The following is a 22,155-nucleotide window of genomic DNA, read 5'->3' as shown; positions in this document are numbered from 1 at the left end:
GTTTTCCTTAAAGTTTTCTTGAACATGAATAACTCTCTTTGGTATTTTACTTGCACTCTTACAGCCAGTCATGCAAGCTAGCAAAGCCAGCACAGAAGCAGCCCCCGGATCCACACAGGGTACTTCAAAGGAGGTTATCTTTAACTTACTGCTCAACAATTCCAAATCGAAATTGGAAATCTTTATTGGACCGTGATGGCCAGCTAAAACTTAACGGGGTTGAAGCATCTTCTAGGAATAGGCTTTTTAGAACTGTACCCCTAAAGCTGCGAATATAGGTCAGTGCTTTCCTTTCTTTTCCCTTCCCCGTTGTCCTTATTGTATTGCCATATTTCTAGTGGGATGAAAACAGCGCTTTCGTAATTCGTACATCACTAGTCCCAATACCGCGTCTTATCTGCTTTTCCCTAGAACTAATGAACCAAACACGCGTATGCAAACTAATTTTCGATAATCACCAAGACATAAGAGAAACGACTACACTTAATTGACATAGCACTAAGGTTTCTTAATAGTTTTATGAAATTTGCATCTAATGAGTTTGATCTTTAAGAAGATTAAAAAAAATCAAATTTAAGTTATTCTCCATAGTATATATGTGCATCAAACAAACAAAATCAAGTTATGTGACCATTTTATTTTAGTAGAGAACTCTTACCATTTAATAGATTATTTGTGTCATGGATTTATATTAGTGAAGACAATAGATAATTACACATAAAAGGTCATTGACTAAGCTTATAAGTTAGTCGAACTCATTTATAACCATTTTTTTGATCTATTTTGATGTTTGTTAACAACCAAATATGCTTATAAATAAAGTCTTTATAAGTCAAAATTAGCCAAAATCATTATCCCTAATATATTTTTTAAATCTCCATAATACTTTTTCTAAAACTTTTTTAATTATAAGGTTAGGGAGTGTCGTATTCAAAAGTTAGAGAGGCTATTCCATGATTCAACAAACTATAAGGGGGAGTTTCGACGTTTAATAAAATTAATAATATATCGATGTCTAGGTTATACGAATTTGTAAAACCCTGCAACTCAAAACACAAATTCTTAAACCCTCACAAAATCAACAATCAGCAGTCATTCTGGTATCAATGGCTACCGATTTCTCGTTTGAACAACCCAGCGATGAAGAAGTTGAATATGAGGAGAATGATGACAGTGAAGAAGAAGAACATGAAGTGGATGAAGATAATGAAGATGCCGACCCCAAACCTCGAACGAATAAGAAGCCGCAATCTCCATGGGACTTCTCTTCTTACTCTGAATCCGTCGCTGATGAACACAGCCACCGTAGAACAACTTCAATTGATTTCAAAATATCAAAAGCTCGTCAACAACTCTCTGCTCCTATAGCTAAACCAATCGAGGAAGATTCCGATTCCGACGATTCAGAACCTCACCGCCAGGTAAAACTGCTTACAGTTGCTCTAATATAAAATTTAGGCTTTTTACTGAATATCAGTGATAGAGAGCTTTAATTTGTTCGAAAAGTTAGAATTTTTATTGTTGAACTTTAATTTGTTCTGATTATGTTATTGGCAATATTAGAAGCTTAGTTGGTTAATTCCTTGGATAATTTCAGGAAGAGTACAGACCCGATGATGAGGATGGTGATGATGATGTAGATACTCATGTTGCTGAAAAGAAGCCATTTTTTGCCTCATCAGAAGGAGTTACATTTCATGCAAATTCGTTTATTGAGCTCCATATCTCAAGGCCGTTGCTTCGGGCTTGTGAAGCATTGGGTTACAGTAAGCCTACCCCAATTCAGGTGTCTCTCCTTGGCAGACTTTGAATGTAATTTATTACCATGAACATTGTCTGCATCTCTACTCTTGTATTAATGTGTAGTACTTCTATGTAGGCGGCCTGCATTCCATTGGCTTTAACCGGTCGAGATATATGTGGTAGTGCTATAACAGGATCTGGAAAGGTACAATCTTGTGATGTTAGATCCAATGTACTTATATTTAGCTAGTTGTCTTAGTTGGTTATGTTTTGATTTATGCTCCTTTTATCCATTTGTCTCTTCAGACAGCTGCTTTTGCCTTACCAACACTGGAGAGACTGTTGTACCGTCCAAAAAATAGGCCTGCAATTAGAGTTCTTATTCTAACTCCAACAAGAGAGTTGGCTGTTCAGTAAGTTTCCTTTTCTCTTCTAAAAAATGTGTGCGAGAGTCATGAATGCTGCTTTTTCTCAACCTTGTTCTGTTCTCATTCATTATATTTTCTGGTGTTTCCACTACCTGTGTGCCAAAGCAGGTCCCTTTTTTGGTGCAACTGAAACTATTAAGATTTTGCACCTGATGCCTGAACTGATTGAATAAGAACTTATTTGGGTTCCAGATTGCGGATACATTTTCTGACAAAATGAAATTCCATCCAGGAATACAGTTAACATTGATTTCTTCAATGATTATATAAGCTTTCTATGTCCAAACTTGTAATTTTATTAGTACAAATTTAGAGATGGATTTGTTTGCCCCTTGAATGAAAATTATATTCTATCCTTGCCTCTAATTTATATACAAGCTACTACCTTTTCTTTTGTATTGTATGTCATTGATTCTTCTCAAACCCTAATAGTTATTGACTTTGCTGTCTTAATTGTGCTATCCAGGGTTCATAGTATGATAGGTAAACTTGCCCAATTTATGCCAGATGTCAGATGTTGTCTGGTTGTTGGTGGTCTGTCAACCAAGGTATGCTTAGCTCTTTCCTGATCCTTCCTAGGGAAAGCTTGAAGGTTGGGTTGAGTTTGTATCTCGGCTACTGCTTCCAACAATTATGGGAATGTCGTGCTCTATTTCAGGTGCAAGAGGCAGCCTTGAGAACAATGCCTGATATTGTCGTGGCCACTCCAGGACGTATGATAGATCATCTACGAAACTCCATGTCAGTTGATTTGGATGATCTTGCAGTATTGATTCTTGATGAGGCCGATCGTCTACTGGAGCTGGGTTTCAGTGCTGAAATTCGTGAGCTGGTATGTCTTCAACATTGTGGTTTCATTTTCTATAGAACAAAGGTAGCTGTGTGACAAGTTTGTGTTGTGTATGCTTATGAAATCATAACTATCTTAATAAATAACATAATTGTACTTGTTTCAAATTTCAATAAACTTCGACTCTAATGCTAAGCTATACCTTCTATTCTGCAAGGAATTTTTTAAGTAGTTTCATTTACTATAAAAACCTTCAAGGTATAGAATATTACCTCATTGACTGTTTAATATATATAGAAAAGGATGTCCAGAAGTTCCTTTCACTTCTGCCAATAATTGTTTTTGTTCTGGTGGGGGGTTTGTAAATAATATGTCTGGGGTTATATACAGGTTAGATTGTGTCCAAAGCGGAGACAGACCATGCTGTTTTCTGCGACAATGACTGAGGAAGTTGATGAGCTCATCAATCTCTCACTGAATAAACCCTTGCGCCTGTCAGCTGATCCATCTACGAAACGGCCTGCAACACTGACTGAAGAGTAAGGCATCAGCAAGTTCTACTTTACAATTAATATTTGTTTCCATTTTTTCTTAAATGTAATCTCAATTGTTAAGTTCTTAAGTATGATAGCTGATGAAACATTGTCTACAGGGTAGTTAGAATACGGCGCATGCGTGAAGGAAATCATGAAGCTGTTCTCCTTGCATTGTGCACCAAGACCTTCACTTCCAAAGTGATTGTTTTCAGGTTTTCAGCTAGCTGTATCTAAAATAGCATTTTCTATTGTGGTATAGTATATCGTGTTGTCCATTTCATGCCCTATAACATAGATTATCTTTCAGGGTATGCCTCTTGATAATTGTAGGACACTGCAACATAATTTCTCTTCTTTGATTGTATCTTCTAGACTTCCACTTGCCTTATCTTTTTGTCCAGAAGGCTAAATTCTGTGGTTATCTTGACAGTGGTACAAAGCTAGCAGCTCATCGGTTGAAAATTATATTTGGTTTACTTGGTTTCAAAGCAGCTGAGCTACATGGAAATCTTACGCAAGCGCAGCGTCTAGATGTATGTTCCATCAAGTGTGTTTTCTGGAATCATAAGAATAATTCTGTGGAGAAGTTTTCTACTAATTTTTATATTTGTAGGCTTTGGAACTTTTCAGAAGACAGGAAGTGGATTTTTTGATTGCAACCGATGTTGCAGCTCGTGTAAGATGATTCTATCCAATTGGTTTTGTATGATTATTCTAAGCATGAAGTTGTATAAAGTATGTACTACGTAGTGCTCCCCTTTTATGTCCTGCTGACATCTGTTTTTTTGCTGTTATTGTCGGAGCAGAAATATAATTGGCTTCTCTTATTTTACTTGACTCTTTTTTTCTTCCTTTTTCAGGGACTTGACATTATTGGTGTTCAAACTGTTATAAATTTTGCGTGCCCACGTGATCTTACTAGGTAAAGTTGGAACTCTTCTTGCAAATGCTGTTTTTACTGACACTTAATGGCTGTGCTTATAATGTTTTGTTTGCCTTATCTTTTGCTGGCTTCATGATTTTTATTTTTATTTTGTTTTTACTGCTTACATGCTTATATTCTTTTTCTTCTTTTGTTTATACTTCTACAAATGTATTCTGATAGTTTGTACAAGTAAACTCTTCACGTACTTCATGCAGTCCTGATTTCCTTTTCCCTTGCAGTTACGTTCATCGAGTGGGTCGGACAGCTAGAGCTGGTAGAGAAGGTTATGCCGTTACCTTTGTCACAGATAATGATAGGTCTCTTCTAAAAGCCATTGTGAGTGTCCGTCTACTCTGTTCAAACATCTTTTAGCTGTGCCTGTTCAATCACTTGATCTGTCCTAGTCTACGAGTCATTTCATTCCGACTGGTGGGGAATTGTATGTTCAAAATCATTGACCAATTAGATGCTTGGTGCGTTTAGTATCTCATATCTGTTTAGTTCTGTCTAAAGCAGCAATGCACTCTTTCTATTTTACTTTTTTGGGAGATAAGTCCATGTTGATCTTTCACTTAATCTCAAGCATGTTAGTTAGGTACTCCTTTATTTGATAAAAAACGATGTACTTTTTCAGTTTAAAATTAAAATAGTTGCATCTCTGACTATACAGTACCTGCATAACCATCTGTATTTTTTTCTATGGAAATGTATTTTAGATCAGTTAAGATAAAACTGCATCTTTGGCACTATTTTACCTATCAATAAGAAATTGTGTTTTTTGAACCATTGGTTGGTTAGATGTATTCATTATGTTTGTTCTATTATCCTTTTCTTTTAGTCTCTGGTTAAAGCAACGTAGTAAGTGTTTAGTTTTATTTTAAGAGTATGTGCTTATTGATCATTCACTTAATCTCAATTGTTTTGGTTATCAGTCAGGCTGGTCTAAAAATAAAATAATCATTTTTCTGTCTATGCAATATCTGGTAGAAGAACCAACTAGATGCACAACCTCCAGATTTTTCTATTGGCTGCTTGATATAAAAAGATGTGCTTCGAGACTTATCCCCCCATCCTCCAAAAAATTAATGTTACAGGTTAAACGAGCTGGTTCAAGGCTAAAGAGTCGAATTGTAGCAGAACAATCTATAACTAAGTGGGCACAAGTGATTGAACAGCTTGAGGATCAAGTGTCTGCAGTTATGCAAGAAGAGAGGTGTTATTTCATCACCTTAACTTTGTACTGAATTTGATAACTGAAATTTATTTACTAACCAACTCAAATTTTGGTTACTTAGGGAAGAGATGGCACTAAGAAAAGCTGAAATGGAAGCAAATAAGGTAATGTATTATAGTAAAGGTTGGGGAACCCAACGATCAACAATTGCTTCATGTTGTAGAAGTCTGAAGATACCCTCCCTCTAAAAGATGAATTCACCCTTTGGGGTGGCCCAATGGTTTGGGCTTGGAACTTCCATGTTGGAGGTCTCAAGTTCGAAAGCTCTTGCCAGTGAAAGCAAGGGGTTTGCCTTCTAGGTCGAGCTCGTCGCACCGGGCTTGCCTAGTGCGGGTTACCTCTCCTATGTGGCTTGCAAGCTATTGCATGGGTTTTACCCTGTGCGCACCCAAAGGGTAGCGGCTGTGGGTTTCCCTTGTCATAAAAAGAAGAAGATGAAATTCATTAAATAAATGTTGCATGGCTTAGTATGACGATGACGTGGTGTTTTGACTTTGCAGGCAGAGAATATGATTGCCCACAGGGATGAGATTTATTCACGTCCTAAAAGAACATGGTTTGTCACAGAAAAGGAGAAAAAGCTAGTTCAAAAGGCAGCAAAGGTGATTTTTCACTTTGTTGGACATCTGGGCTGCATTGACGTTTTATATAATTGCATGAAATCCTGTTCTGTTACTTATGATGCTTGTTCGTTTTGTTAGTCTTGTAGTCTCTTTTTGGTTTTGTCAAAGAACAACTCTTGAGTTAAAATATTTTTGAATTATAATATTTTGAATAAAACTTGTGCTGTAATGCTTGATTAAAATATTAGCTGACATGCAAATGCCATTCCAGGAGAACGCAGCAGCCAAAGAAAATGGTTCTGAGAGCAAGGTAATGAGTGCCGAGCATGCAGAAGACCTGAAGATGAAGGAAAAGAGGAAGCGAGAACGAGAGGTGCTAGTGATCCTGTGTACTTTTTGTAATTTGAATACAGAAATTCCGTTTGATTTTCTATTTATCATTCTCATTGTTGAGCTGATTATTATAGAAAAATCTGCCGAGGAAGAAAAGAAGGAAGTTGGAGGCTGCTCGAGAGCAATTAGAAGATGAAGATGACTTAGATGATGTAAGCATCTCCTCTTCTTCACTTATTTTCAACCTTGTTACATATTTTCTGTTATCTCAAATAAGAGACTATCAGGTCATCATCGTATATAGCAATCTATATTTGATACTTTTCCATTCTGTATATTGCATCCTTTTGTTTGGTTCAACTGATTCTAACAGCAACAATAACAACAGGGCAAAGACAAAACAAAGAAAGAGAAATCTGGAATTTCCCTAGTTGATCTTGCTTATCGTCGTGCAAAAGCAGTCAAGGCTGTGAACAAGGCAGTTGATGCTGGCAAGATTGTTAGGAAGGCTGGAAATAAACCAAAACCGAAAAGCAGAGCATCTGAATCCAAGACAGAGGAAATGCAGGATCTTTTTCAAAATGATATGAGTGAGAGAAAACAAAGAAAATCACTTCATGCCGGTGGAAAGAAAAAGTCCTCATTCAAGAGCAAGTCACGGTACGACTCAAATTTAAAAACTTCTCCCATATCATTGTTTATTAGAAGATAAACTAGTCCTCTATTAGCTTTCGAAAAGTAGTTTAATCTACGTCTGAAGGCAACAATGATGTAGACTCCAGCTCTCTAATCATATATCTGTATCGGGATATTCTTACATCATTTGAATGTGCAGGTACAAGAGGAGGTGAACACTTGCAATACACCATGACAATGAACTGGAAATCAAGTTACTGAAACAAGGTAGACTCATCAAACATGACTACCCCTTCATAACAAAGGTGGATTATGTAAACACTTACTCGAGATCTCACTTGTCAAATTCCCTTGTGGAAGACACAATTTAGTGTGAAGAATTCGCCCCCGACTTGAACTAGGACAAGTAGCTTCTTAGAGTGTTGCTGATATTGAGCTTGTAGCTTTATTTTATGAGTAGGTCCCAGTTCTTAGTTTCAGTTTTGCGGAGTGTATTTATCTCATTTGTAGTTGTTTTGTTTGGACTACTCCATGTATCTGTACATGTATTCGATTTTGACAAATATTTACGATATTGTTGCTAATATCTTCACCAAAATGAATTCTAATTTTCTCCAATTTTGTCGTTTTTCATTAAAAAGATAAGTTTTGAATTAGTGTATTTGCTTGTGAATATTCTTTTGTTCTTTTAACAGACTGTTTTATTAGCACTTCTAATCAGGATTCTGCAATCAGTCAAGTGATTAATGTTTAGAGATTTTGTATTAAACAAGTACTTTGTGTTGTCACCCGTTCTTAAATAAAAACAAAATTTAAACTGCATTGTAATTCAAAAATCATTTTTTGTAATTTCATAGTCATTTAATTCTCGTGATATAATCTCCACATTTCTATAATCCTAATGTTAATATAACTTGTTCGGGATCCTAACGTTGTTTGCGACTTGAAAAGAAAAACCAGCTGGTGTTCAGAATCAACATTGAAGTGTGATTAAATTTGAATCACGCACTACAAAGCCCATTCGACTATGGTGCTGTCAACAAGATTTTCTCCTGGGCCCATTTGGGTGTGGCCCTCCCAACCAGACCTCTATAAATTCATGAATACATTACATCTCTACTATTTACTCATACCTCTTTACTATTTATTCATTAACCCTCTACAAAGGGTTCTGCTTCAGGTACTGACTTTTATTTAATCTATTGATTTAGAATACTATAATTTCCTGAATTTGCAAGTGGAAGACGAAACTAGGGTAGTTTGGAATTGTTTGACTACCTGATTCCTAAGCAAAGGCGGAGCTAGGGTTTTCATCTTAACATCGAAAATATATTTTATGTTTGGTTTGTTCGAGTCATTACTTATTTATATTTTGATTCGTCTTAGTGAAAACCCTAGCTCCACCATTGATTATTGGGGAATTTTTGAATGTGATTGTGTACGTAAATTTGACCTCTGTGTTTATTCTGTATTGAATTGAGAGTTATGATTTCCTCCGAGTCTCGTATTTTAGTTAAATAACTTGTTTCATAATTCAGTATTTTGCTTGAATTGACAGATAAAGTTGAAACTTTTGAGCTTAACAATTAAAATGCTTGTTTTCAGACGATTGCTGGTATGAAACGTCTATGCAAATCGTCAAATAAAAGCGTAGTTGAGTTGTCTGAGGACATCATAATTGAAATATTACATCGTTTGCCTTCAAAATCTCTGGCAAGGTTTATACGTGTGAGTAAGCATTGGCAGAAGTGTATTGCTGATCCATCTTTGGCTTATAGTTGTCGTTCTCAACGATGGAGTCCTCACCCTTACATGATAGGTTTCTTTTGTCAAAGTAGAGTCATCGGCTCTGAAATTCGTTTTTTAGACTTGTCGAGGAAAACATCATCAGAAGTGATTGATGGTAGTTTAGATGAGTTAGTCAATTTCCTTGGCAGGAGATTGTATATTATTGCATCCTCTAATGGTTTCCTTCTTATCGCTGAGAAAAGATCAAATCAGAGGGTTTATTATGTTTATAATCCTGCAACGAGGCAGCATTTTTCCGTCCCTGTAACTGAAACATCCTGTATGAAAGTAGCAGCCATCGGATTTGATTGTAAAGTAGATGACCCTGAAAAAGATGTGATCTCCTTTACTATAGTTCGTTATGAAATATGGTATTTTCTTCGTTCGAGTGTAACAATTGAAAGCTTCTCTTCTGAGACTAATGTGTGGACTACCATCTATCTCACGCTAGATGTACCTATCAAAGTCTGTCTTTCATGTTATAGGAAATTAGCATCAGCTGGGGTAATCGATGGAGTATTCTGTTGGATTGACCACGGAGCACAGATCCTTTTTTATGATAGTGTCAATAGGCACTTCTGGGCTTTGCGAGTGAATGCCTTGGAACCTTGGTATCTTGGAGTATCGGGTGGAGTTCTCTGTTATGCATCGTTGTACGAGGGAAAGATTACTATGTGGTGCCTTGAGAACAATATTCGTAGTCCAGATGCAGTATGGGTCAGGAAATATGATGCAAATTTAATCGATGCATTAAGAAATAATCCTCCATTGGGTTTAGAAGCCGCGGTCATGTGTGTGGATATTCATCCTGCTAATCCACACATCGTTTATCTGAAAATAAATGGCACCATTGTTTCATATGACTTGGAAAAGAATATTATGGAATTTTTGTATGAAATCGGAGATGGAAACTACTTATTCTTTACTTACGAGTGGCATCAATGGCCTCGTCTTCTCTAAGAACTATCAACAACATAGTTTTGCAGGATATTCCAAAAAGTGGAAGTCTGATAGTTTTGCAGCATTTCAATGATTTATTACTTAATTTAACAAGAACTCATACTCTTTCTTATGGAATTGTTAAATAATATTTCCTCCGTTTCAATTTATGTAACATTATTTGACCATCAAGAAGACTGTACAAGTTGCTCTGCCCCAAAAACAGAGCAATTGCATGCAATTTCAGGCACCACGGAGTTGAAGAAAAGATGGAAGACTGATTTAGTTAAACAATTGGAGAGGAGACATTCAACAAACATAGGTACCCAAAGTAGCAATAAAAGGAAGAGGCCAGCCTCCAAAGTGCAGCAGCAGAAGAGCACAACAAATGAGTACAAGAATCCACCAAGTCTGCAAAGATATAATTTTGACTTTGACGACGATATGATCAATCGTGGCTGCTCCAAAGAAAACCTAACCAAGCGCGAGTCGAGGAAGAAAATGTAGGAAGCAACAATGACACAATTAGTGGAAGCAACTCTGCATTGTGTCCGCCAATGGCGCAATACCTTGCTGATGTTGATTTGTATGTATTTCCTTTAACAGTTCCGTTTTGAATCACATTCCAACTCTGTGTATAGTTAATATTTTAGCTGGATATATACTACTAAAATTCACTTGTATTGGTTAAATATGAATTCAAGTTAAGTGATTGATGCTCTATATTGGTTCGCAACAAGTTATGTTAAACAAGTATTTTGTGTTTGTCACCCGTTCTTAAATTTAAAATTCCAAATCGGATTTGTTTGATATATTAATTTATTTATTTTTTTTTAAAAGTCTCATCATTATTTAATTCTCGTGATATAATCTCCATATAATTATAATCCTATTATTAATATAACTTGTTCACGAATCAAAGGACTTAAAAAGAAAAATATCCTTGTCCTTGCTTTGGTTAGTTGATGGACATAAATATTAAACATAAAACAAGCTCTATAATTTTTTTTTTTGATTTCCACAACTGGTGTAAAGAGCCCGCAGTGAAAGGCCAACCGAATTTTCTCCATACCCAACCTCTATAAATTCATTACCTCTTTGCTATTTTATTCAGTTTTTTAGATTGTTAACTTTGACCAGCAATTAACTACAATATGTACATTTCCTGTGTATAGTACTATAAGTTCAATTTTTATCTTCATTCTTGACTACATTAGATATGTTGTTATCGTTGTATTCATGATTGGTTCTGCAACTAGATTTCTACTAGAAGGCTCTTATATAGTAAGATTCACATTATAAAACAAATTTTAACTTCGCAAACTCTTAAAAACATTACATAGGCCATGTTATTAAAAGCAAATACTGACTAATTGCCATCTTGAAATTTATTTCCTAAGGCCACATAACTATACACAATACCCATAATAAGTAATTAAAGGAGTTTTTTAGTTTCTTTTTTTCATGCCCCTTTTTATACAACTTGCCTACAACAACTTCAAAAATATAAAAACAAGCAATACATTTCAAATACATATCTCTACTTGCACAATTTTTTTGTTCCCCATACCCGAATAGACTCATGAGACTTGTGTTCCCAGCATCAAACTCCGCGAGTTTTCAACCAGACACTTGATATCCGCGCAATTTCAAAGGGCAAGGAGAGTAGGAGTAGTAGTAGTAGACTGAGGAAGATTTGTAAGCATGTGAACAACTTCCCTCATAGTAGGCCTAGCACAACTCTCTTCTTCAACACACATTATAGCAATCTTGAACAAATTGATAACACTTGCAAGAGGGTAACTATGTAGCCTCGAGTCAACAACTGCTAAAACTGAGGCTGCATCAGACGGCTGAGATAATTCGGACATTGTTTTATTTACCCATCTGACTATATCTACACCGTCTCCGAATTCACCAACTGGCTTGTGACCTGTGATAAGTTCCAACAGTACAACTCCAAAACTGTATACATCACTCTTTTGGTCAACTTTCAATGTGTATGCATACTCTGTTTCATATCCAAACAAAAATGCACCTCAGAAAAACATTAATTGCACATTCAATGTTTTGGACAAAAGTTTTAAATAGATTTTGTCCTGGAGCATAGCTTTTAAATACCTACTATTTTTAACCCCAGTTCAGTAAATTCTAAAAGTTCATAGGTCTTGGTAATTGGTACTAAAAGTTAGTGAAGTGTATCTTTCATGAAATAGGAAAATATTGACCAATAACACAGGTATATAAAAGGACTTAAGGGTCTATTTTACTCGAATTCTTCAAAAATGATGTTGCACCCGCGTCGAATCCTCCAAAAATGCATTACTTTTTGAGGATCTGACATGTACCCCACTGACATTTTTCAAGAGTTTGAGCAACATAGCTTAAGATTAATTAGTATCATCGTAATTTAATCTATTAGAGCAAGTTAATTAGTATCACATTTTAAGATTATCATTAAATTTTACCAGTAACTACATTATATGCCACCTAATTGTATAAATATGATGACCATATGAGCCAGCAATAAAAGAATACTAATACGGAAATTCATAATTGTATAAATATGATAAATATTGTAACTGTATTAGTTTACCTGGAGCAATGTAACCATATGAGCCAGCAATAGAGGACATGCACTCTGATGCACCAGCATCCTGCAAGAATTTGGCTAGGCCAAAATCAGCAACATGAGCCTCGTAATCAGAATCCAGCAGAATATTATTGGACTTGACATCTCTATGAATAATCGAAGGCGAACAATCATGGTGCAAATAACACAATCCCTTTGCAGCTTCCACAGCAATACGGTACCTCGTCTCCCATTTCAAATGTGCTCCTTTGGCACCATGTAACATTTCACCTAAGCTCCCATTCGACATGTATTCGTACAACAACAAGTTTGTGTCTTTGTTTGAGACATATCCTAGTAATCGAACGATGTTTCTGTGCCTGATCCTTCCTAGTGTTTGGATTTCAGCTGAGAATCCGTGATCATGGTGTCCGGTTCCTCGGCCTACAAGTTTCTTAATTGCAACGTCGATGCCATTTGACATAGACCCTCGGTACACAACGCCAGCTCCACCTTTCCCAATTATGTTCTCCTCTTTTAAACACTCCAAAACATCCTCAGCTCTGAAATCAAGTTTCTGGAATGCTGTTAACTTCCAAAGTTTCGAATTCTTGAACTTTTCCTTCTTGATGAACAACACGGTAACTGCCAACAGCAATGCAACAGTGACTAAGATGATTATTGTAATCACCAATTGGGTAGTTGTGAACTTCCCAGCATGGATTTTGAGCGCGTTTTGTGGTGAATTGGAAGCTGACGGGCAAAAAGTAGCATGAGGCGAACAGAGTTTTGGATTTCCTACAAAATAAGTGTCATTGAAGAACTTTAGTTGTCCGTTGGTCGGTCTCCTTCCAGAAAGATCATTGTAAGAAAGATCCAAAACTGTCAAGCCATTCATCACTCCGACTTCTCCAGGAATGGCGCCACTCAGTTGGTTTCTTGACAAGTTCAGCGCGTTCAAGCTATTTAACTTGGTGATTTCTTTTGGCACTTCACCAACCAGTTGATTTCTGCTCAAGTCAACCAATGTTAGCTCTGAACAAAGCGCAATTGAACTCGGGATTTCACCTGTTAAATTGTTGCCTCTCAAGTTGATGGTCACGAGTTTATTCAAACTCGCAATTTCTTGAGGAATTTCACCGGACAATCTGTTCATATCAAGTGATAGAGTGACTAGATTCTTCAAGTTCCCTAATGACGGAGGAATGTTCCCCGTGATCCAGTTGTTGGAAAGTACAAGTTTAGTGAGATTATTCGCGTTTATCTCCGTTGGCAGCTCACCAGTGAAATAGTTGTTGTCAAGTTCAAGCATATCCAATGCAGGTAACTTGAAAAAACCAGCTGGAATAGTACCATTTAAATAATTCTTCCTAACGCGAATTCGAGTAAGCGATTTGCACTCACCAAGTTGTTCAGGAATTGGACCAAAGAAGTAATTCTCCATTAGAATCAGTGTCTTCAACTTCCCTCCTTTACACAAATCAGGTGGTATCCTTCCAGTAAAATGATTAACAGAAATATCAAGAAACAAAAACCTCCCGTTACGCCCAAGATTTTCGGGTAATTCGAGAGTAAAATTGTTTCCCCAAATTTGCAACACTTCAAGATTTGGAAGGTCACCAATAAACGGGGGAATTGGACCATGCAAGTTGTTTTTAAACAAGTTAATCAATGTCAAATTCTGCAACTTCACAAAACTCTCTGGTATTTCTCCGGTCAGTTGGTTAAAAGACAAATCAAATGACATCAAACTCTCTAAACCAGATAGTTCAGAAGGTATGCGACCTGTAAATCATAAACGAATCCAAGATTTAAATTTTACGAATTCAAGATTCAAAATTTATCAGAATTATGACTTCAAAACTTTATATGCATAATATTTTGCACATATACATATATGTTACACAAGAACCTCTCTATTAACACTCAATACTCTACATCATTTCACTATAAACACAGTTTTTCTCTCTAGACTTTGCACGTCACTCAAGAAACAACTATTACTATTGAGTATTTTAAAACAATTTGATGTTCAGTCTTACGTCTTGGAAAATGATTTGTAACAAATATGTTTCCTATAACAATATTTAACCATGTCAACTAATACATATTCAGACAAACGACGTTATTAGAGAGAGATTTGATTGTATAACTAAACAAATAGTGAGTTCATGAATACCTGTAAGTCTGTTCACTTGTAGAAACAAACTATGCAACTTCTTCAAATTTCCAAGACTTGGAGGAACTTCACCATCAAGATTACAATTTCCAAGATCAAGAAGTTTAAGTGTACTAATATTACCAAACTCAGATGGAATACCCCCTTCATAACTATTATAATAACCCAATCTAAGTTCTTCAAGATTTGGTAACAAAGCCAAACTCTTTGGTATTTTCCCAGTAAGTGAATTTCCCTCTAAACGCAACCACTTTAAACTTACAATATGAGAATAAACTTCTGGTATTTCACCATGAAAATAGTTTCCACCAAGATGTAAAGTTTCCAACTTTTTCAACTTTACAAACTCAATAGGAAGTTCACCAGTGAAATTGTTGTTATAAATGTCAAAAGATTCAAGCTTTATTAACCCCAACAAGATTTCTCTAGGAAAAGGACCAGAAAAATTGTTGTAAGAAAGATTAACATGTTTAATAGAAGAAAGTTGTGACATTTCTAAAGGGAGTGTACCAGTAATATTATCACCAAAAATAATAAGATTTTCAAGATTTTGTAAAAGACCAATTTCAGGTGGAATAGTACCAAATAGAGGAACATTAGTGATGTTTATAGATATAACATGAGAGTTATTGTTACATGTAACACCAGAAAAAGAACAATGGGAAAAAGGGTAATTTGTGTTGTTGTTCCAATCAAGAAGTGCAGAAGTTCCAGGAGCAACCATGGATTCTTTGAGCTTCAAAAGGGTTTCAAGATCAGAGTTTGCATTAATAGTGAAAACCAAAAAGATGAAAATTTGGAGGAAAAGGGATATTTTTTTGGGGAGTGACATTGTTACACTGTTAGTTCAGTCTGGTTTGTACAAATTTTAGGATAGGTTTACGGGTATTTGAAGTGTTGAGTATTTAGTACTGTTGCATTTGGCCAAAGTGGAAGGAGAATCAAAATTAACTTTTTGGCTTTGAATATTTGTGTGTTAGGAAACAAAGTGAAGATACCACAGGGCGTGGTAAATACTCCATCTCTACCAAATAATAATAAGGTAACACTTTTTGTTCCTCCATTTTAATCAGAGCTTTCAAATTTAAATACGATACGGAATCACTTTTATTAGAGAATTTTGTACAATTACTATAACACTTCTCAGCGCTAATTTAGAATTAATCGAGTTTAAATATGGATATTAGATATTAAAAGACCCAAAAAAATATACAATTTTCTTTTATTTTATTAAAAATTATCATTTTTATAATATTTTAAAAGAGTAACTTCAAAAACTCTTTACTAATCAAATGATTTATAATCACCAAAATGAGGAGTTAGATCATAAATTTACAAAATTTTCCTTTCTATCTTATTTAAAATCTATATTAGGTCAAACAGTGTTACATAAATTGAGATTGAAAGAGTATATTTTAATGAACGAATCAACCTTTTCTAGTTTGAGATCAAAACATTATTTATCAAAAGTAACTTCATCCAGAATTCAAATTTAAATTCAAAATCTCTTGTTAAGACTAAAAAGTATTGACTACTTCATCATAATTTTCGATAATTCCATCTCATATTTAATTAGCTTTAAATCATGATATAATTTTATATTTAATTACTATATTACGTGAAGATTCAATCGAACTCAATAACTTACGCTTAAATCTCATATTTATTGGTAAAAAAAGTCATGGTGATATGTATAGATGTAAGTAAAATGATTGTAGCAGCTGACTTTAGAAGCAATGGTTAGATGAGAAACAGAGTAAATTACTGACGGCTTTTGTGAACTTCTTTTGATGATTGACGCTTCTGAGTCTGTCAGCTAAGATTTATACTAGAAAATAACAAAAATAATATCTTTATCTTTGGGTTATTTCAAACTAGTTTATTAAGTATAAATCCTTGTCACTTTGGTCCTCTAAATTTATTAAAATGAGCACTTCCAATAGTAAATTTGAGTAATTTGTGATTTGCATCCTAATGCATGCATGTTTTGGTGACTTACATCTTATCTTCGTTTTTAATGATTTGCACCCTAATTCCTTACATAACCATAAAAAAGAAATGGTCGTAACTCATATTTAGAGTGTGATATTTGTTGTTTATGCAAAAAAAAAATAAATTAATCTATTTATTGTGTCAGTGTAGAATTTTATATGATTTAAAGGAGCTATTTTGTTACAGTATTTTACTTATTATAATTTTATAGCTATGATAATTAGTGTATATCTATTGATTGATGCAACGATTGATGTGCTGATACATTTAGTCATTTTTTATTTTATCTAGTATATAATTTCACTCATGATTATTTTAACAACTGAATTTCTGCACACTATCTTGTGTGTATTATTAGACTCATTTTTGCTTTCAAACCTCCTGTTATGAATTATTAGAGTTTAACGCTCTAACATTCATTATCATATAACATTATCGATTTTATAATTATTTCGTAATTTTTTTCTTTTTTTACTTTGGTATGGTAGGGAGGCCCATTTGTTTTTTTTGGGGGGGTGGGGTAAGGGGGTGGGGGTAATGGGTGGTTCTGGGGGCCATTGGCAAAGTCTGTGTGTGTCCTTGGGTAAGAGACACTCTGTGATTTTGGCATTGCGTAAAAAGTCCACTCTTTTTGTTCTCTTCCTCCGATCCAACCAATCTCAACATCTTTTTCATAACTGTCCCACCATTTTCTGAAATTCAGCATGGTCATTTTAATTGTTTTTGGATTCTCAGTATAAAAAAAAAAAATTGATAGGGAGCGTTATTCATCGAATAAGCTTTTATTTAATCTGAATTTAGATTGATCGTGTTTCAATATGAATATCAATCAATATGTTATTTTTCTTTTTATTAGAACACCAACAATATATTGTTTCATTTGTTCACTTTTATTGTCTCAAATTTTATTTTGATACTCAATTTAAGAAAGTAAATGAGATATTTGCATCTTTTGCTCTTAAATGAAAGATATGTTAAATGTATCAAACTATTATTTAATCTGATGATCTTAAACATGTCACGTAAAAAATTAAAATTAAAAAGTTGCTAAAGAAAACGAGACATTCTCTTCTAAACAGACTAACAAGAAAAATAAGGCAAACAATTTTTTTTAAAAAAAGTAATAAATAGAATGATAATTAAATATATCACCTTTAAATTTTATTAATGTTTTGAAAAATATATTTGAAAATGACTATGGTAAAAAATATAGACAATACTATTAGTTGACTCAAATTGATTAAATGTTATTGTATCTAATTGTGATTGACGGAATAAGAATCATCCAAAAAGAAATTAAAAGGTTGTACGCACTTTGTCTCTCCTTCCTTTCTTAATTTATTTAAATTTAAAGTACAACTTTTTTCTTATCCTTGTCTTTACATTATGAAAATCAAGCTTGAGACCTTGCATCGTACAAATATTTTTTGGAGATTGCACATTTGCACTCATATATCTTTCTTTTTTTTAAATGCAGATATAGAATATTAGGCGGAATCAAAAAAACAAAGCTAATTGTAGTTTACGCTAAAACTAGCACTGACAAGTCATTTCGTATTTAGTTATTTCAGAATTGCTATTCTATCCTTTATATATAATAAAAATAATAAAGTTATGGGATAAATTATTTCGTGATTTTACTTATATCAAATATGAAATAAATTCATTTTTAAATTAATTATGTAATTAGTTATTTCTTATTTCTCGTACCATACCAGTCCTTCCTGATGTTCTTCTCAAACAAAGGTTATCCAAACTTATATCTTTTTCCATTAAATTATTTTTGACAACACTGTTTTCTAGAACTATCAAATCCCAATCCAAATGTTGAAAAGAATTTACTTGCTGGATGACACTCTCACTTATAATATTTTTTTATTTATATTTAAAAAGAGGTTAATTTTGAGTCGTCCTTGTTGCACGAGGCAATATTAATGGGCAGCCAATATTTTTTTATTTTTTTGTTAATGTATATATGCTACAGAATAAAGTTTGTGTTACTACTTTAATACTTTATACTTGATAAAAAAGAAGAAAAAATAAAAATATCAAACAACTCCTAAGTATATTACTATTATATATTAAAGAGAATTTATATGCGGCAGAAATTGTGTCCAAAAAAAAAGTAGAATATATTCCCTATTTTATTTTTTTTATCCGTTGAACGATTTAATCCACTATGAAAGCTAAGGTAGAATAGATTCTNCATTGTTGCCTTAATCTGTGTGCCATTTCTAAAATGGACAACTAAAAAGGGACGGAGGGAGTATTAAAGAGAATTTATATGCGGCAGAAATTGTGTCGAAAAAAAAAAGTAGAATATATTCCCTATTTTATTTTTTATCCCTTGAACGATTTAATCCACTATGAAAGCTAAGGTAGAATAGATTCTTATTCTTTGTGCAAAAGTCTTTAGTGGGTAATTTTACATTTAGGTATTAGAATCTAAGAATAAAATAAATACTTCTTCCATTTTGCAAATCCAAATTGGGTGATGTTCCATTTCTTAGAGTTTAAAGAATATAAATTTACTTTATAATAATTATTTTAATTGGATATTTTATAGAGCTAGCTAATGACTTATCTATTTGGCAAGTATAGTTTTGTTAATTTATGTTGTTACAATGTTCATTAGAAGACACGTTACTGTTTGACCTAACAAATACAATCAAGTAGTGAATTAAATAATCATTTATATTGCGATTATAATATAAAGAATATATAAAGTCAACAAATAAATGTAGGAAAAACGAATATACATAAGGGAAAAAAGAAAGTGAGAGCAAGAGAATACTGTATTAAAAAATGAGCAAAATATAAATAAATCACAATTCACGTACACTTTTATATACCTTTTACCTTTTTGTAATGTATTCTAAATAACTTCTTCAGAAATTAGAAGTAATAGTACTAAATAATATTTTTTATATAGAGCACCAAATAATCATTAAACAACCTATTATTGATTTGATTTTGTAAATTGTTAGATAATCAATTTCATTGGTGAGAAAAAGAGTGTGCGAAAGTTATAAGTGTGTTTTGATTTAACAGTTGCAAATTATGATACCTATGAGTTAGGCATACAATACACGTTCGAACATTGTTGCCACACACAAAAATCTACTCCCTCCGTCCTATTTTATGTGGCACTTTTCGAATTTCGAGATTCAAACAAGTCTATCTTTGACCGTAAATTGTTCATAGATCTTTCAAACATTTTGAATTATTAATTATTTTGACTTATAGTACTTTTTTATGTAGTTTACAGATATATAAATTTCATTTCAAAAAAATTGAAAATTAGATGCGCAAATTCCTAGTCAAACTTAAATTGTTTTACTCTCATAAAATGATAATTGCCACATAAATTGAGACAGAGAAAATAGTATTTAAGTATTGGATAAGAATTAAAAAATGAGTTCATTATTAGTCGAGTTTTAGATTGCACACAACTAACCCTCAAAATTTATAATTATGAGAAAAAGAAGAAAATGGTTTTCAAACGAACTATCATGCAACATCAAGAATAGTTTGACTAGCCATAGCACATGCACTTATTACGAAGATTCTTTGCTAGATTTGTGTTGTGTGGCATGGTTTAGCCAACTACCTATAATAGCTAAAATCGATTTTGGTCATGTACTTAATTATCTCAATTTGAGACTTGAATAAATATTCTTCCCTGCAACAAGTTTCACTTCGATTTGCAATTTGGTTCGGAACGAAATAGTCGATAATGACTAATATGGTCAAGCTAAAAAACTTAGAAAATTATATTTGAACACTGTTAATGAAATTTCTAACATCAACATCGATGACTCTAACTTCAACCAAATAATTGTAGGGAATAGGAATCAAATGGGTCGTGGCATCTGGTTCATATACAACATATTCACTTCATGAACTAATGGCTATAAATTCGTTTTGTCTGTAAGAACAATAAGTACGAATCAAACTTTATCAAATTCAATGTCTCATTCTGATGGCTAATTTTTTATAAATTAAATCGAATCAAAATAGATCGAACAAATTAAAGTAGGTCAGTTTTAAAGGATTTATTGGACTCTGGGAATGAAGATACACTACACATGATGGACTTGACAACTGGGCCTGCACGCATTCCAATGAATGATGAGTAATCCATTAAGCCCATTCGTAGCTGAACTTCAATGCAGTTTTTATTTTTATTTTTTTGGTGTTTGATATAAATATTTTTATATTAAGATATAATTAAATTTAAATTCGTTTATCCTACGAATCTATTTTTTAAAGGTAATATAGTAAAATCATTTTTTTAAAAAAATAATTAAAAAATAAAGAACTTATTCGCCGTATCTGTGTAATAATAGTAGTAAAATCAAAATAATATCCTGTCATGACACCAAACTGTCACGTCTATCTATTTTATTTATATTATTAAATTAGGTGCACTGCCTATCTATATTGTTATTGGCTCTTTACAATTCTACCTACTCTACTTTATTTTATTTTTATTTAGTATAGTTACGAAAATTCGTAATGTGTGCAAGTTTAGTATTTATTTTTTAAGTAATGTTAGTTAAATGATTATTAAATAAATACTTGATAAAAATAAATTATTTCCATCAAGTTTTAAATTATTCGCGACTAACCCTTGAAAATACTTTTAGTGGCCCATGGGCTAGAAGTGAAAAATCCTATTAGCATATGTACTTATTCATGAAATTGTTTACTAAATTTGTGTTGTGTGGTTGAGCCAATTACATAAAATGGCTAAGATTGATTTGGTCACGTATTTAATTATCTCAATTTGAGTGATCAATTGAATAATCTTCATAATATGTATACATCAAATACTAGAGTATATGTATAATATTATATATGATTGTGGTGTTTTATCACGTTGGACCAGCATTGCCTAATACTATAAGAAGTAAAATTTAGTTCATTGGTAAGATATTTAAACTACGATGATTATGCATGCAATCATTTGTCATTGAATATACATCCATGATACAACATAAAGTCCAATAAGGCGATAATCCATAGCTATTTGTTCTCTCTCTCATACATGACATGACATGACATGCATCCGCTCCACATATCGTATCAAAGCACATACAGTCGCGTTGGATACACAGACATAATCGCACTGAAAGATACATACAATATAGTCTTGCCTATAATATATCATCAAAGAAGAAGACTGACTCAAAACTATGTTATTCTTTATACAAATTAAACCCTTCTTATTCAAAAGAAAAGTGAAAGTAGCAAACCTAGCACAACAATAAGACACTAATTAAGGACCAAATTATACCAAAAAGGGGAATCAGAACAGTAGTTTAAACATATTAAAAAGGACTCAAAACCTAAAATAACATCACAAAACTAAGCGTGCATAAATTTATTAGGATAACCATCTGGTCTCAATAATATTTGGGTCCAAAAATAACCTTAATGTTTGTGTTGTAGCTCAAATACATATATCGTTCAGATGTTGGAGGATTCATGGCAA

At 33.4% G+C, this 22,155-nt stretch overlaps 3 protein-coding genes across 3 annotated transcripts; 2 read left to right on the top strand and 1 right to left on the bottom strand.

The window, feature by feature from the left end:
• The first annotated feature begins 1,038 nt into the window (after positions 1–1,038).
• Positions 1,039–7,849, top strand: LOC125854372 (DEAD-box ATP-dependent RNA helicase 28). The gene is made up of 19 exons (XM_049533902.1): positions 1,039–1,421; positions 1,598–1,786; positions 1,880–1,948; positions 2,050–2,156; positions 2,638–2,719; positions 2,830–3,003; positions 3,352–3,500; positions 3,614–3,709; positions 3,928–4,030; positions 4,111–4,173; positions 4,358–4,419; positions 4,662–4,758; positions 5,517–5,635; positions 5,718–5,760; positions 6,157–6,258; positions 6,491–6,592; positions 6,687–6,764; positions 6,941–7,212; positions 7,388–7,849. The coding sequence occupies exons 1-19, from the start codon at positions 1,107–1,109 to the stop codon at positions 7,401–7,403; spliced, it is 2,238 nt and encodes a 745-aa protein (XP_049389859.1). The 5' UTR covers positions 1,039–1,106; the 3' UTR covers positions 7,404–7,849.
• Positions 7,850–8,805: 956 nt separating this feature from the next.
• Positions 8,806–9,936, top strand: LOC125854621 (uncharacterized). Its single transcript, XM_049534206.1, has one exon. The coding sequence runs from the start codon at positions 8,806–8,808 to the stop codon at positions 9,934–9,936; it is 1,131 nt and encodes a 376-aa protein (XP_049390163.1).
• A 1,457-nt stretch (positions 9,937–11,393) lies between these two features.
• On the bottom strand, positions 11,394–15,539 carry LOC125854368 (receptor protein kinase CLAVATA1). Its single transcript, XM_049533898.1, has 3 exons — positions 14,667–15,539; positions 12,512–14,272; positions 11,394–11,926 (listed from the first exon to the last, which is right to left on the bottom strand). Exons 1-3 carry the CDS (start codon positions 15,496–15,498, stop codon positions 11,565–11,567), a joined length of 2,955 nt encoding a protein of 984 aa, XP_049389855.1. The 5' UTR covers positions 15,499–15,539; the 3' UTR covers positions 11,394–11,564.
• Between the last annotated feature and the right edge of the window lie 6,616 nt (positions 15,540–22,155).

Source organism: Solanum stenotomum, chromosome 2, assembly GCF_019186545.1.
Source record: "Solanum stenotomum isolate F172 chromosome 2, ASM1918654v1, whole genome shotgun sequence".
Taxonomy (NCBI): Eukaryota; Viridiplantae; Streptophyta; class Magnoliopsida; order Solanales; family Solanaceae; genus Solanum; species Solanum stenotomum.
This window is presented reverse-complemented; position numbering and strand designations above follow the sequence as displayed.